General features: G+C 47.5%; 1 protein-coding gene across 1 annotated transcript in view; it reads right to left on the bottom strand.

The window, feature by feature from the left end:
• Positions 1-899: 899 nt before the first annotated feature.
• LOC141270741 (uncharacterized) overlaps positions 900-14,346 on the bottom strand; it is an 80,013-nt gene continuing 66,566 nt past the window's right edge. Inside the window, exon 6 of the mRNA XM_073680843.1 lies at positions 900-3,118. Coding sequence (XP_073536944.1) covers positions 2,028-3,118 — 1,091 coding nt within the window. The 3' untranslated portion in view covers positions 900-2,027. The remainder of the gene's footprint in view (positions 3,119-14,346) is intronic.

Genomic DNA, 14,346 nt, shown 5'->3' with positions numbered 1-14,346 from the left:
CATAATCAAGGATACCGCACGAGGTGAGATTTTGCATGGTGCCCCAGATCGATGTCGATTGACAGTCATTTTGTATTTCTGCCATTTTCTTACTATTGCACCAACCATTGTCTCCTTCTCAAACAGTGTCTTACTTATGGTTTTGTAGCCCATTCCAGCTTTGTGCAGGTCTATGATCTTGTCCCTGACATCCTTAGAAAGCTCTTTGGTCTTGCCCATGTTTTAGAGGTTAGAGTCTGACTGTCTAATTGAGTCTGTGGACAGGAGTCCTTTATACAGGTGACTACGTAAGACTGCTGTCTTTAATGCAGGTAACGAGTTGATTAGGAGCGCCTAACTGGTCTGTAGGAGCCAGAACTCATAATGGTTTGTAGGGGATCAAATACTTATTTCTCACTGCAAAATGCAAAAACTTCTCATTTAAAGATTTTTCTGTATTTTCAGGACTATGAAAATTCTACATTCACACTGAAGGCATCAAAACTATGAATTAACACATGTGGAATTATATACTTAACAAAAAGGTGTGAAACAACTGAAAACATGTCTTATATTGTAGGTTCTTCAAAGTAGCCACCTTTTGCTGTGATGACTGCTTTGCACACTCTTGGCATTCTCTTATACTATGGTATACTATGGTACCCGGGTCTGAAGAAGAGGAGACTCTCCTCTGTACCCGGGTACCATAGTAACTGTAAAAAAAAAAGAATTAAAATAAAAAATATACATTATACTTACTTTCTGATGGCCCCCGGTCTCTTCTATGGTGTGTCCTGGCTTCCCAGCAGCTCGCGATGGTCTAAAAGGACCTGCCATGACGTCATTTAGTCATGTGACTGGTCACGCGACCGCTGACGTCGGCGGTCGCGTGACCCGTCACATGACTAAATGACGTCATGGCAGGTCCTTTTACACAACCGCGAGACATCGGGAAGACCGGACGCAACGGATAAGGAGACCGGGGGCCATTTTTATTCTTTTTTTTTCACTAACTTGGTCACACTATATAAATCCATGCCGGCTGCATGAATTTAGTATAGTGTGACCAAGTTGTCAAGCACTTTCCAAGTGATGCTAAAATCTCTTGAAAAGCGCTTGACAACCCGCATGCGAAATCGCATGATCAAAACGCTTCACTTACATTTGTCCCTGGCAGAAAAAACACATGTAAAATCCGCATGCGTTTTTCCTGCCAGGGAGATGCAGAAACGCTCAGGAAAAACCAGATCATTTCTGCATCGTCGGCGCACAGCCTAACACAAAGACTGCATTTTCAGTGTCAAAATTAGTTTTTGTGATTTGTGAGTGCGTTTGTGTGTTTTTTTTCTTTTTACTTCTTTACATAGTATGTGTTTTAACCACTTACGTGCCGCTGTTGTGATTGACAACAGCATTTAACGGGTTAATCAGATGTCAGATACAGCTGTCATCCACGAGGTGAACATGCTAGTTGGATGGCAACTGTTCTGATCTATAGCAGCAACTCTCCACTGACAATGTCACATCACATAGAAGAGAGCGGCATCAGACAACTTGTTGATGTAAATGTTAAATATTTTATACATCTATATCATACATGTCAAGCTCCGGCCCATGGTTATTTTTGGCCCGTGACACTAGAACCGCCACCCCCATGTGGGGCCTATTATTCTGTAGAGAGGACTATGTGGGGCCTAATTATTTTGTATGGAGGACTTTATGAGGCCCATTATTCTGTATGAAGGACTATTTGGGTCCATTATACTGTATACTGATTGGCCTGTGACTTTGGCCAAGTTTTTCATTTTGGCCCTCTGTGAGTTTAAGTTTGACATCCCTGATCTATATATAGGATTCATACATGGGTGTATTATATGAATACAAATTTTTTTTCAATATCAATAATTGGTAATTGTATACAATTTCTAATAATCATCTAATGGTCCAAATTGTTTTCCCTCTTTCTTGTAGATGTGGGATTTTATTATACAGTAACTTGCATTTTTAAAAAAAAATATTTTCAATAAAATGCTAAATAAAAAAAATCGCTACTTCCCTGTGTGTGTTCTTAGGTGACCAACAAGAGTTGCTTTCACTGTAAAACGTTTCCCACATTCTGAACATGAAAATGGCTTCTCCCCTGTGTGAATTCTGTGATGTGCAACAAGAGTTGATTTCTTTGTAAAACATTTCCCACATTCTAGACATGAAAATGGCTTCTCCCCTGTGTGAATTCTCTGATGTTCAATGACATGTGATTTCTCATTAAAACATTTCCCACATTCTGAACATGAATATGGCTTCTCCAGCGTGTGAGTTCTCTGATGTCTAACAAGATGTGCTTTCACTGTAAAACATTTCCCACAATCCTTACATAAAAATAAATTTTCCCCTGTGTGGGTTCTCTTATGTCTAACAAGATGTGCTTTCTCTATAAAACATTTCCCACATTCTGAACAGGAGTATGGCTTCTCCCCTGTATGAATTCTCTGATGTATAACAAGATGTGATTTCCATATAAAACATTTCCCACATTCTGAACATGAAAGTGACTTCTCCCCTGTGTGAATTCTCTGGTGTGTAATTAGATTCATTTTCCTATTAAAACATTCCCCACATTTTGGACATAAAAATGGCTTCTCTCCTGTGTGAATCCTCTGATGTGTAACGAGATTCATTTTCCTATTAAAACATTTCCCACATTCTGAACATGAAAATGGCTTCTCCTCTGTGTGAATTCTCTGATGTGCAACAAGAGATGATTTCTTTGTAAAACATTTCCAACATTCTGAACATGAATATGGCTTCTCTCCTGTGTGAATTCTCTGATGTTCAATGACATGTGATTTTTCATTAAAACAGTTCCCACATTCTGAACATGCATATGGCTTCTCCTCTTTAAGAGGTATTTCATGTTCATTAGTAATCCTTCTATGACTTTTGTTTTGCATATCGGTCATTGACGAAGCAGGAGAAAGGACCTGTTGAAAATGAACAGATGAAAGACTTGTTCTGAGAAGCGATTGATGTGTATCTGGAATAATGGCATATTCTTCATATGTAACTGGTGTAATACCATGATCATCTGTTGCGAAATCTGAAAGTATCAGATGTCCCTCTGAGCTCCTGGTACACTCATCTGCCAAGAATAAAAAATATTTTATTATTTTTTATTATTACTACACTAAAATCATATCAATATATATTTTATACATTTGTAATGCAAATTTTAATACAAATAAATTACCAATTGACTAAAAAAGTATAGCACAAAGCAGTGACTATTAGATTATGACGTTAGGCCTCCACGTGGTGCTGTTTCAATTTTTCACTTCTGTTGGATAGGATTGATCTTCTCCATAGGTTCATGTTTGACTTTGCCTGTCACCAATCATTACCACTTATATCAGGAATGGGGAATCTTTTTTCTGCCAAGGTTATTTGGATATTTATACCATAATTCGGGGGCCGAGCAAAACTATTAGTTTGAAAATGACCCTGCTATATTTGGCTAAACATTTAATGGCTGGATGCTTCTCTTTGGTGAGGCTGTGATGTTAGGTGGTATTAGTGATATTGATTTATCTCTAAACTCCTGGAACGCCCGGTCCATTCCCGTCTAATCCGCTATCTCTCAGACAACTCTCTTCTTGACCCTTTACAATCTGGTTTCCGCTCTTTACATTCTACTGAAACTGCCCTCACTAAAGTCTCTAATGATCTACTAACAGCTAAATCTAATGGTCACTACTCCCTGCTGATTTTCCTGGATCTCTCTGCAGCATTCGACACTGTGGATCACCAGCTCCTCCTCACTATGCTCCGAACTATTGGCTTCAAGGACACTGTTCTCTCCTGGTTCTCCTCCTATCTCTCTGACCGCTCCTTCTCTGTGTCTTTTGCCGGCTCCTCCTCCTCCCTACTTCCTCTTACTGTCGGGGTTCCTCAAGGATCAGTCCTAGGCCCCCTTCTTTTCTCCTTATACACTGCTCCTATTGGACAAACAATCAGTAGATTCGGTTTTCAGTACCATCTCTATGCTGATGACACCCAATTATACACCTCTGCTCCGGACATCACCCCTGCATTACTACAAAAGACCAGTGATTGTCTTTCTGCTGTGTCTAACATCATATCCTCCCTCTGCCTAAAACTGAATCTGTCAAAAACTGAACTACTCGTCTTTCCTCCCTCCACTAACCTACCTGTGCCCGATGTTGCCATTTCTGTTTGTGGCTCAACCATTACTCCCCAGCAACAAGCCCGCTGTCTTGGGGTCATTTTTGATTCAGATCTTTCTTTCACTCCTCACATCAAATCACTCGCTCGTTCATGTCATTTACACCTCAAAAACATCTCAAGAATCAGGACTTTTCTCACCTTTGACTCAGCAAAAACTCTTACTGTAGCTCTTATTCATTCTCGTCTTGACTATTGCAACGCTCTACTAATCGGTCTCCCTCTTACTAAACTCTCCCCTCTCCAATCCGTCCTTAACGCAGCAGCCAGGATCATATTCCTCGCCAACCGCTACTCCTATGCCTCTTCCCTGTGCCAGTCATTGCATTGGTTGCCCATCCAATATAGAGTTCATTTTAAACTTATCACGCTTACCCACAAAGCGCTCCATGCTTCAGTATCCCCCTACATCTCCTCCCTTGTCTCAGTCTACCACCCTACACGTGCCCTCCATTCTGCCAATGACTTAAAACTAAAATCCTCCATAATCCAAACTTCCCACTCCCGTCTCCAAGATTTCTCGCGTGCTGCGCCAATTCTTTGGAATGCACTACCCAGGACAGTTCGATTAATTCCCAACACCCACAGTTTCAAGCGGACCCTAAAAACACATTTCTTTAGACTGGCGTATCGCCTAAACACAATCTGTCCGTCCCAGTTTTCCCCCATATTAAAATCTTCTTCAACCTCGGGTTCATACCAACCATGCACATAATAGCCTCTGTCAGGACTGCACACATACTGGCTGGCGACCAGTCCATGTATTATTATTTATCCTATTCAGTATATCAAGGCTGCATTATACAATATATGTACTTTTTACCTTTTGAGTCTCCCCCACTTCCTCATAGACTGTAAGCTCACGAGCAGGGCCCTCACTCCTTTCGATATGAGATATGCTTATTCTGTATTGTCTGTATATGTCCCCCCTAAAATTTGTAAAGTGCTGCGGAATATGTTGGCGCTATAAAAAAAAACTATTATTATTATTATTACTCGCAACTGCTTTTCCAGGTTTGCATCAGTCTGGAGCGCAGACTTATAATGAATGGTTGTGGGGGGAGAGAACATAGGACAGGGACTAAGGTTATTCGCACAGTCTCCCTTAGGCCACATTCTCACATTCGAGTGAATTGTCCATGTGCTACCAGATTTCTTTCACTGGACGGCACACAGAATCATAGAATTTCATAGACCCATTCACATATGCATGAAGATCACAGATACGAGAACGAGATCTGCGAGTCTCAAACCATTTCTATTTCTGATTCAACTTTGAGGATCAGCTCATCGACATTTCACATGGAAACAGGAATGTAGCCTTATTACATATAGCACAATCACTTACAGTGGGGAAAATAAGTATTTGATACACTGCTGATTTTTCAAGTTTTCCCACCTACAAAGATTGGAGAGGTCTGTAATTTTTATTGTACAGGGTGGGCCATTTATATGGATACACCTAAATTAAATGGGAATGGTTGGTGATATCAACTTCCTGTTTGTGGCACATTAGTATTTGGGAGGGGGGAAACTTTTCCAGATGGATGGTGACCATGGCAGCTATTTTGAAGTCAGCCATTTTGGATCCAACTTTATTTTTTTCAATGAGAAGAGGGTCATGTGACATCAAATTTATTGAGAATTTCGTAAGAAAAACAATGGTGTGCTTGGTTTTAACGTAACTTTATTCTTTCATGAGTTATTTACAAGTTTAGGACCACTTATAAAATGTGTTCAAAGTGCTGCCTATTGTGTTGGATTGACAATGCAACCCTCTTCTCCCATTCTTGACACACTGATAGCAACACCGCAGAAGAAATGCTGGCCCACGACGACCAATACACTTTCCAGGAACTGTTTCCAGGAAACTGAGTTTTTCCAACAAGATGGTGCACCACCACATTATGGGTGTCAGGTCCGAGCATTCCTACATGAACAGTTTCCTGGAAAGTGGATTGGTCGTCGTGGGCCAGTTGAATGCCCACCAAGGTCTCCCGATCTGAGCCCCCTTAGACTTTTATCTTTGGGGTCATCTGAAGGCAATTGTCTATGCTGTGAAGATACGAGATGTGCAGCATCTGAAACAACGGACACTGGAAGCCTGTGCTAGCATTTCTTCTGCAGTGTTGCTATCAGTGTGTCAAGAGTGGGAGAACAGGGTTGCATTGACAATCCAGCACAATGGGCAGCACTTTGAACACATTTTATAAGTGGTCATAAACTTGTAAATAACTCCTGAATGAATAAAGTTACGCTAAAACCAAGCACACCATTGTTTTTATTATGAAATTCTCAATAAGCTTGATGTGTCACATGACCCTCTTCCCATTGAAAAAAATAAAGTTGGATCCAAAATGGCTGACTTCAAAATGGCCACCATGGTCACCACCCATCTGGAAAAGTTTTCCCTCTCCCATATACTAATGTGCCACAAACAGGAAGTTGATATCACCAACCATTCCCATTTTATTTAGGTGTATCCATATAAATAGCCCACCCTGTAGATACACTTCAACTGTAAGAAACAAATCTAAAAAAAAAATCAAGAAAATCACATTGTATGATTTTTACATAATTAATTTGCATTTTATTGCATGAAATAAGTATTTGATACAATAGAAATACACAACTTAAAATTTCGTACAAAAACCTTTGCTTGCAATTACAGAGGTCAGATATTTCCTGTAGTTCTTGACCAAGTTTGCAAATACTGCAGCAGGGATTTTGGCCTACTCCTCCATGCAGGATTCAGGGCTGTCACTGGGCAATATTGAGTTTCAGCTGCCTCCAAAGATTTTCTATTGGGTTCAAGCCTGGAGACTGGCAGGGCCACTCCGGGACCTTGAAATGCTTCTTACGGAGCCACTCCTTAGTTGCCCTGGCTATGTGTGTTTGGGTCATTGTCATGCTGGAAGGCCCAGCCACGACCCATCTTCAGTGCCTTTACTGAGTGAAGGAGGTTGTTGGCTAAAATCTTGCGATACATGACCCCATCCATCCTCCCTTCAATACGGTGCAGTCGTTCTGTCCCCTTTCCAGAAAAGCACCCCCAAAGTATGATGTTTCCCCCACTATGCTTCACGGTTGGGACAGTGTTCTTGGGGTTGTACTCATCCTTCTTTCTCGAAACTCGGTGAATGGAGATGTGACCAAAAAGTTCTATTTTGGTCTCATCTGACCACATGACCTTCTCCCATACCTCTTCCGGATCATCCAGATGGTCATTGGCGAACTTCAAACTGGCCTGGACATGTGCTGGCGTGAGCAGGGGGACCTTGCGTGCCCTGCAGGATTTTAATCCATGACGGTGTAGTGTGTTACTAACAGTAATGATTGAGACTGTGGTCCCAGCTCTCTTCAGGTCATTGAACAGTCCCTCCCATGTAGTTCTGGGCTGATTCCTGACCTTTCTCAGACTCATCATTATCCCACGAGGCGAGATCTTGCATGGAGCCACAGACCGAGGAAGATTGAAGAAACACAAGATGACTGTCAATTTTTTAATAATTGCGCCAACAGTTGTTGCCTTCTCACCAAGCTGCTTGCCTATTGTCCTGTAGCCCATCCCAACCTTATGCAGGTCTACAATTTTGTCCCTGATGTCCTTAGACAGCTCTTTGGTCTTGACCATGGTGGAGAGGTTGGAGTGTGATTGAGTGTGTGGATAGGTGTCTTTTATAAAGGTAACAAGTTCAAACAGGTGCAATTAATACAGGTAATGAGTGCAGAGTAGGAGGGCTTCTTAAAGGAAAACTAACAGGTCTGTGAGAGCCAGAATTCCTGCTGGTTGGTAGGTGATCAAATACTTATTTCATGCAATAAAATGCAATTTAATTATTTAAAAATTATACAAATGTACAGTACAGACCAAAAGTTTGGATACACCTTCTCATTTAAAGATTTTTCAGTATTTTCATGACTTTGAAAATTGTACATTCACACTGAAGGCATCAAAACTATGAATTAACACATGTGGAATTATATACTTAACAAAAAAGTGCGAAACAACTGAAAATATGTCTTATATTCTAGGTTCTTCAAAGTAGCCACCTTTTGCTTTAATGACTGCTTTGCACACTCTTGGCATTCTCTTGATGAGCTTCAAGAGGTAGTCACCGGAAATGGTCTTCCAACAATCTTGAAGGAGTTCCCAGAGATGCTTAGCACTTATTGGCCCTTTTGCCTTCACTCTGCGGTCCAGCTCACCCCAAACCATCTCGATTGGGTTCATGTCTGGTGACTGTGGAGGCCAGGTCATCTGGCGTAGCACCCCATCACTCTCCCTCTTGGTCAAATAGCCCTTTCACAGCCTGGAGGTGTGTTTGGGGTAATTGTCCTGTTGAAAAATAAATGATGGTCCAACTAAAAGCAAACCGGATGGAATAGCATGCCGCTGCCAGATGATGTGGTAGCCATGCTGGTTCAGTATGCCTTCAATTTTGAATAAATCCACAACAGTGTCACCAGTAAAGCACCCCTACACCATCACACCTCCTCCTCCATGCTTCACGGTGGGAACCAGGCATGTAGAGTCCATCCGTTCACCTTTTCTGCGTCGCACAAAGACACGGTGGTTGGAACTAAAGATCTCAAATTTGGACTCATAAGACCAAAGCACAGATTTCCACTGGTCTAATATCCATTCCTTGTGTTCTTTAGCCCAAACAAGTGTCTTCTGATTGTTGCCTGTCCTTAGCAGTGGTTTCCTGGCAGCTATTTTACCATGAAGGCCTGCTGCACAAAGTCTTCTCTTAACAATTGTTGAAGAGATGTGTCTGCTGCTAGAACTCTGTGTGGCATTGACCTGATCTCTAATCTGAGCTGCTGTTAACCTGCGATTTCTGAGGCTGGTGACTCGGATAAACTTATCCTCAGAAGCAGAGGTGACTCTTGGTCTTCCTTTTCTGGGGTGGTCCTCATGTGAGCCAGTTTCTTTGTAGCACTTGATGGTTTTTGCAACTGCACTTGGGGACACTTTCAAAGTTTTCCCAATTTTTCGGACTGACTGACCTTCATTTCTTAAAGTAATGACGGCCACTCGTTTTTCTTTACTTAGCTGCTTTTTTCTTGCCATAATACAAATTCTAACAGTCTATTCAGTAGGACTATCAGCTGTGTATCTGACGCGCCCCCTGGGACATATTCCTTTTTGAGGGGAATACCCGGCACCGGATCAGATGGGGGGTTGTAGTCTCCGAGCGGCTGTGACCCGGTCCCGTGCCCAGGGCGTCAAGCTAAGTGTTATGTGGCAGTCCTACAGATGTTATTAAAGTTATTTTGTGTCGACTACGCCACCCGTTGTGATGCGGTCACTGTGGCCGCCGCTGCTGCAGGGTCCGCTGAGGCTGATGGTGGGTGCGCAGCTTGGTGAGATAACCCCCAACGGGAGGGGTATAGCCTCAGAGGGGACAGGCGCAGAGGATGGGGGTTGTGGTGGTGCGATGCAGCCGGCAATGAAGACAGACTCGGGTTGTGCAGTTAAGGGTGTTTACTTACTGCTGATGTTGTACTGGTCACTCCAGCTGCTAGTGACCACCCGAGCCGTGCTGCGTCCACCAGGTCCTGGATCCGGTCAACCCCCAAACAAGTCCAGAGCGTGGCCCTGAGCTCTCCCTCTGTCCTTTCTTCAGCCGTCCCCACCAGTGATTCACCTAGGTCCAGCTCCCTCGGGCCTTCTTTTGGGACACCCTTGGCCCTGGGTTCCCTGACCCTTCATGTGGTGTGCCTTCGGGGTGAATGTGGTGGGTGACCGTGACAGACACTGCCCACGGTCTCCGGTCTCTGGCTGGGGAATGTCTTTGCCCCCACCAGCTTGGGTTCCGGTACCCTGATGCTGACTCCTCACCCGGTGCTCTAATTTGGGTTCTTGGGTCCCTTCAGTCTTCCCCCTCTGGGTCTTTCTCTGCTCCACTCTCTCTCTCTCCAGGGCTGCTGTTTCCTTCTCTCTCCTCTCCAACTGACTTGTTCTCAGCGTCTGACCCTGATCTAAGTTGGTGCCCTCCTTATATATCCCTCTATGTGTGAGCTCAGGTGACCAGCACCCAATGAGCTCCTATCACTACCCAGACTGCTCCCCCTATCTGCCCCTACACTACATGGGATGTACCACCCCCCTCCCACTCCAGCCAGGAACAGGCTCGGTTGTACCTGCACATTTCTAAGTGGGAGTACCGTCGGCCTGCTCCTCTGGAATGGGATGTATGTAGTGCATGCAGTCTATCTGAGCTCAGTTCCACACTCCTTCCTTACCCGGGAGTGGAATATCACACCTCTGGGTTGAGGTGCAATACCCCTGTAGCAGCCGAATCCTCAGGGTGCTACATTCCCCCCTGGTAAATCACAGCACGTCCTCGGGCTGTAAGACATAAAACACCAAAACATACAAAATTTTTATATGAACATATAAAACATATAAACATTATATATATATAAAACTTTTTATATAAACATTCTCGTAGACTTCTCTTGTCTCTGGTTCCTCCTCCGGACACTGTGCAACGTGTCCGGGAAAAGTGCGACAGTCTCTTTGAAAAACTGGTTTTCTATAAAACCGGTAGGGGGCGCTTTAGGACGCGCAACTATATACAGGGGATATGGCCGCTCTCAGTCCTCGGCCAGGTAAGGAGGGGAAAGGGAATGGCTGCTCACAGTCCTCAGCCTGTAGGATGAAGGGGTTAACGGGTAACAGGTCACTGGTCCCAACGGGGACTTATTTTAGCAGCAACAGTTTCAGTTTCAGTTCCTTTATACCCCGATTGGGTAACTAGTTACATCACTTCTCGGCCGCACTCAACGGCGTCTTCCTCCTGCTCTTTCTTGATATGGTGTTGCTTCAGACCCGTCCGGGTCCTCTGGCTCCTCCTCCCCGTACCGCAACTCCTCCTCCGTCAAGCGGTGTACGTGGAGGGCGTAAGGTCCTTTGGCACACTTGTGCCGGGTGAAAGTGACCTCGTCTCCGACGTAGAGGTCACGGCCTTTGTGACCTTCCGGCAGGTGGGACTCGACGTCTCTGCGGGTCACAAAAACGTCACCGCGGTTGTTACGGTCCCGAATAAAGCCCCACCCATGCTGCGGGTTGAACTTTATCACTGTCCCGATGGTGCGGGGACAATGCGCTGCACGGGGGTTCCTCCTAGTCCGGCTCTTCTGCTCCGCGCTCTGGATTTGGGCCTGTTGTTCTCTGACCCGCCTCTCCTCCCGTTCTCTCTTAAACTCTGCCAGCTGTTGACGGCAACACTCTGTACGTTCAGCTGCGGCTGCCCGAGTTTCTCCGGTGAACCCCATCAAATCTTCTCCCGTGGGGTCCCACACGAATTGGGCTTCTGCTAGAGGAGGCGAGACCCGAGCCACGGGCTTCGGAGCCGGGATTAGGGGCTCACACAAGGGCCCTAGTCTTTGCTGCCGCTCCAGCTCAGGGTACCCTTCGGGCCAGATGAAGGGCCGCCCGTCCGGCCATGTGAGCTGGCCGAAGAGGTCCTCCCCCAGGTGTGGCACCCTAGGTATTGCGGGCGCGGGCGCGGTGGTGGTGGCGCCCGGGTTGCCCAGGCCTTGTGGCCAGGCCTGGGGCACCTGGAAGGTGAAGGGCACCGTTAGGACGGCGGCGCCCTGGGCTACCTGGCCTTGCGGCCAGGCCGGAGGCTCCGCGGAGGTAGGGGGCGCTGTTGGTGGTGCGGCGCCCGGGGGTACTAGGCCTTGCGACCAGGCTGGTGGTACTTCCTGCTTTGTCACGCTCCGGGTCGGGGCGCGTGACGTCACAGGGGTCGCTGCGGCGGCTTCCGGTCGGGGCCTAGTCCATGGCGGTGACCTGGCGGCTACGGGCACAACAGGGGGACTTTCGGGCTCTGCGACGGGGAGCTGGGGCAGGTGGGCGGTTTCTCGGCTTGGGGTATAGGCGTCCCCTTTACCTGCCTCCATGCGTTCGGCTCCCTCCTCGGCGCCGTCTCCGGCCTTGGGTCCTCCCGCGCCATCCTCAGAGGCGGTCTGCTTCCTCTTCCAGGGTAGCGTGCTCCGTTGACTGGTCTTTGCTTGCTGGGTCATCTCCCGGCCCCACTCCGCCAGTATCTCGCGCTGTACCCGGGCCATCCTCCTTGCGAGGCCCTCCAGGGCAGTTTGTGCACACTCCCGGTCTCGGGGGAGCTGCGCTAGGATCTCCGCTAGACCTAGCGGGGTTGTGGACTCTAGCAGGCTCCTGACCATCGGGTCGGTGCTGCTCTGCTCGGCTTCCGGCAGGCTCCTGGCCAGCGGGCCGGTGCTGCTCTGCCCTCCTTCCTCGGTCTCTAGCAGACTCCTGGCCAGCGGGCCGGTGCTGTTCTGCTTTCTTTCCATCTCCGGGTGAGCTTCTCCGCTACTCCTTGTTAGACCTCTTGCCTCCGGGTGCGCTCGCTCCAGACTGCTCCAAGCGACACCCATCTTTGTTCTTCTCTTTCGTCTCCTCCCACTTCGAGGGCGGTCCCGGGGCAACTCGGTGACTGTCAGCTCCAGGGGGAGTTCTTTCACGCTGACAGACACCTCCAGCATCACAGTCTCTGTTGGTGGGGGCGGTTTCCACTTTTGGCGCCATTTTCTGTCCCGGCCCACGATGGGATGTGGCCTCTTGCCCTCCTTTGGCACGCCCATAATGGCGTCCGCTGCTCTTCCAAGGCGGGAAATCTGCGGTTTTGGCGGGAATCGCTTCCCAGTGGCGGGAAACTCTGCAGATGGCGGGAACAAGTTGGAAATGGCGGACAATCGGCGGGAAACGACTGGTGATGGAGTCCGATGGCGTGGACCCTCCGGAACCGGCGGGAGACTTCTTTCTGAGGTAAACTTGCACTTTCCTTCAGGCACGCAGTACCCGGGTGTTGCGGGCACGTAATCCTGCCGACTACGCCAAGGTTGACGCGCCCCCTGGGACATATTCCTTTTTGAGGGGAATACCCGGCACCGGATCAGATGGGGGGTTGTAGTCTCCGAGCGGCTGTGACCCGGTCCCGTGCCCAGGGCGTCAAGCTAAGTGTTATGTGGCAGTCCTACAGATGTTATTAAAGTTCTTTTGTGTCGACTACGCCACCCGTTGTGATGCGGTCACTGTGGCCGCCGCTGCTGCAGGGTCCGCTGAGGCTGATGGTGGGTGCGCAGCTTGGTGAGATAACCCCCAACGGGAGGGGTATAGCCTCAGAGGGGACAGGCGCAGAGGATGGGGGTTGTGGTGGTGCGATGCAGCCGGCAATGAAGACAGACTCGGGTTGTGCAGTTAAGGGTGTTTACTTACTGCTGATGTTGTACTGGTCACTCCAGCTGCTAGTGACCACCCGAGCCGTGCTGCGTCCACCAGGTCCTGGATCCGGTCAACCCCCAAACAAGTCCAGAGCGTGGCCCTGAGCTCTCCCTCTGTCCTTTCTTCAGCCGTCCCCACCAGTGATTCACCTAGGTCCAGCTCCCTCGGGCCTTCTTTTGGGACACCCTTGGCCCTGGGTTCCCTGACCCTTCATGTGGTGTGCCTTCGGGGTGAATGTGGTGGGTGACCGTGACAGACACTGCCCACGGTCTCCGGTCTCTGGCTGGGGAATGTCTTTGCCCCCACCAGCTTGGGTTCCGGTACCCTGATGCTGACTCCTCACCCGGTGCTCTAATTTGGGTTCTTGGGTCCCTTCAGTCTTCCCCCTCTGGGTCTTTCTCTGCTCCACTCTCTCTCTCTCCAGGGCTGCTGTTTCCTTCTCTCTCCTCTCCAACTGACTTGTTCTCAGCGTCTGACCCTGATCTAAGTTGGTGCCCTCCTTATATATCCCTCTATGTGTGAGCTCAGGTGACCAGCACCCAATGAGCTCCTATCACTACCCAGACTGCTCCCCCTATCTGCCCCTACACTACATGGGATGTACCACCCCCCTCCCACTCCAGCCAGGAACAGGCTCGGTTGTACCTGCACATTTCTAAGTGGGAGTACCGTCGGCCTGCTCCTCTGGAATGGGATGTATGTAGTGCATGCAGTCTATCTGAGCTCAGTTCCACACTCCTTCCTTACCCGGGAGTGGAATATCACACCTCTGGGTTGAGGTGCAATACCCCTGTAGCAGCCGAATCCTCAGGGTGCTACATATCCACCTGACTTCTGCACAACACAACTGATGGTCCCAACCCCATTTA

This window comes from Phyllobates terribilis, unplaced genomic scaffold, assembly GCF_046119375.1.
Source record: "Phyllobates terribilis strain yellow unplaced genomic scaffold, ASM4611937v1 Scaffold_5__5_contigs__length_657084704, whole genome shotgun sequence".
Taxonomy (NCBI): Eukaryota; Metazoa; Chordata; class Amphibia; order Anura; family Dendrobatidae; genus Phyllobates; species Phyllobates terribilis.
Note: the sequence above shows the minus strand (reverse complement) of the source record. Positions and strands in the feature narration are given on the sequence as shown.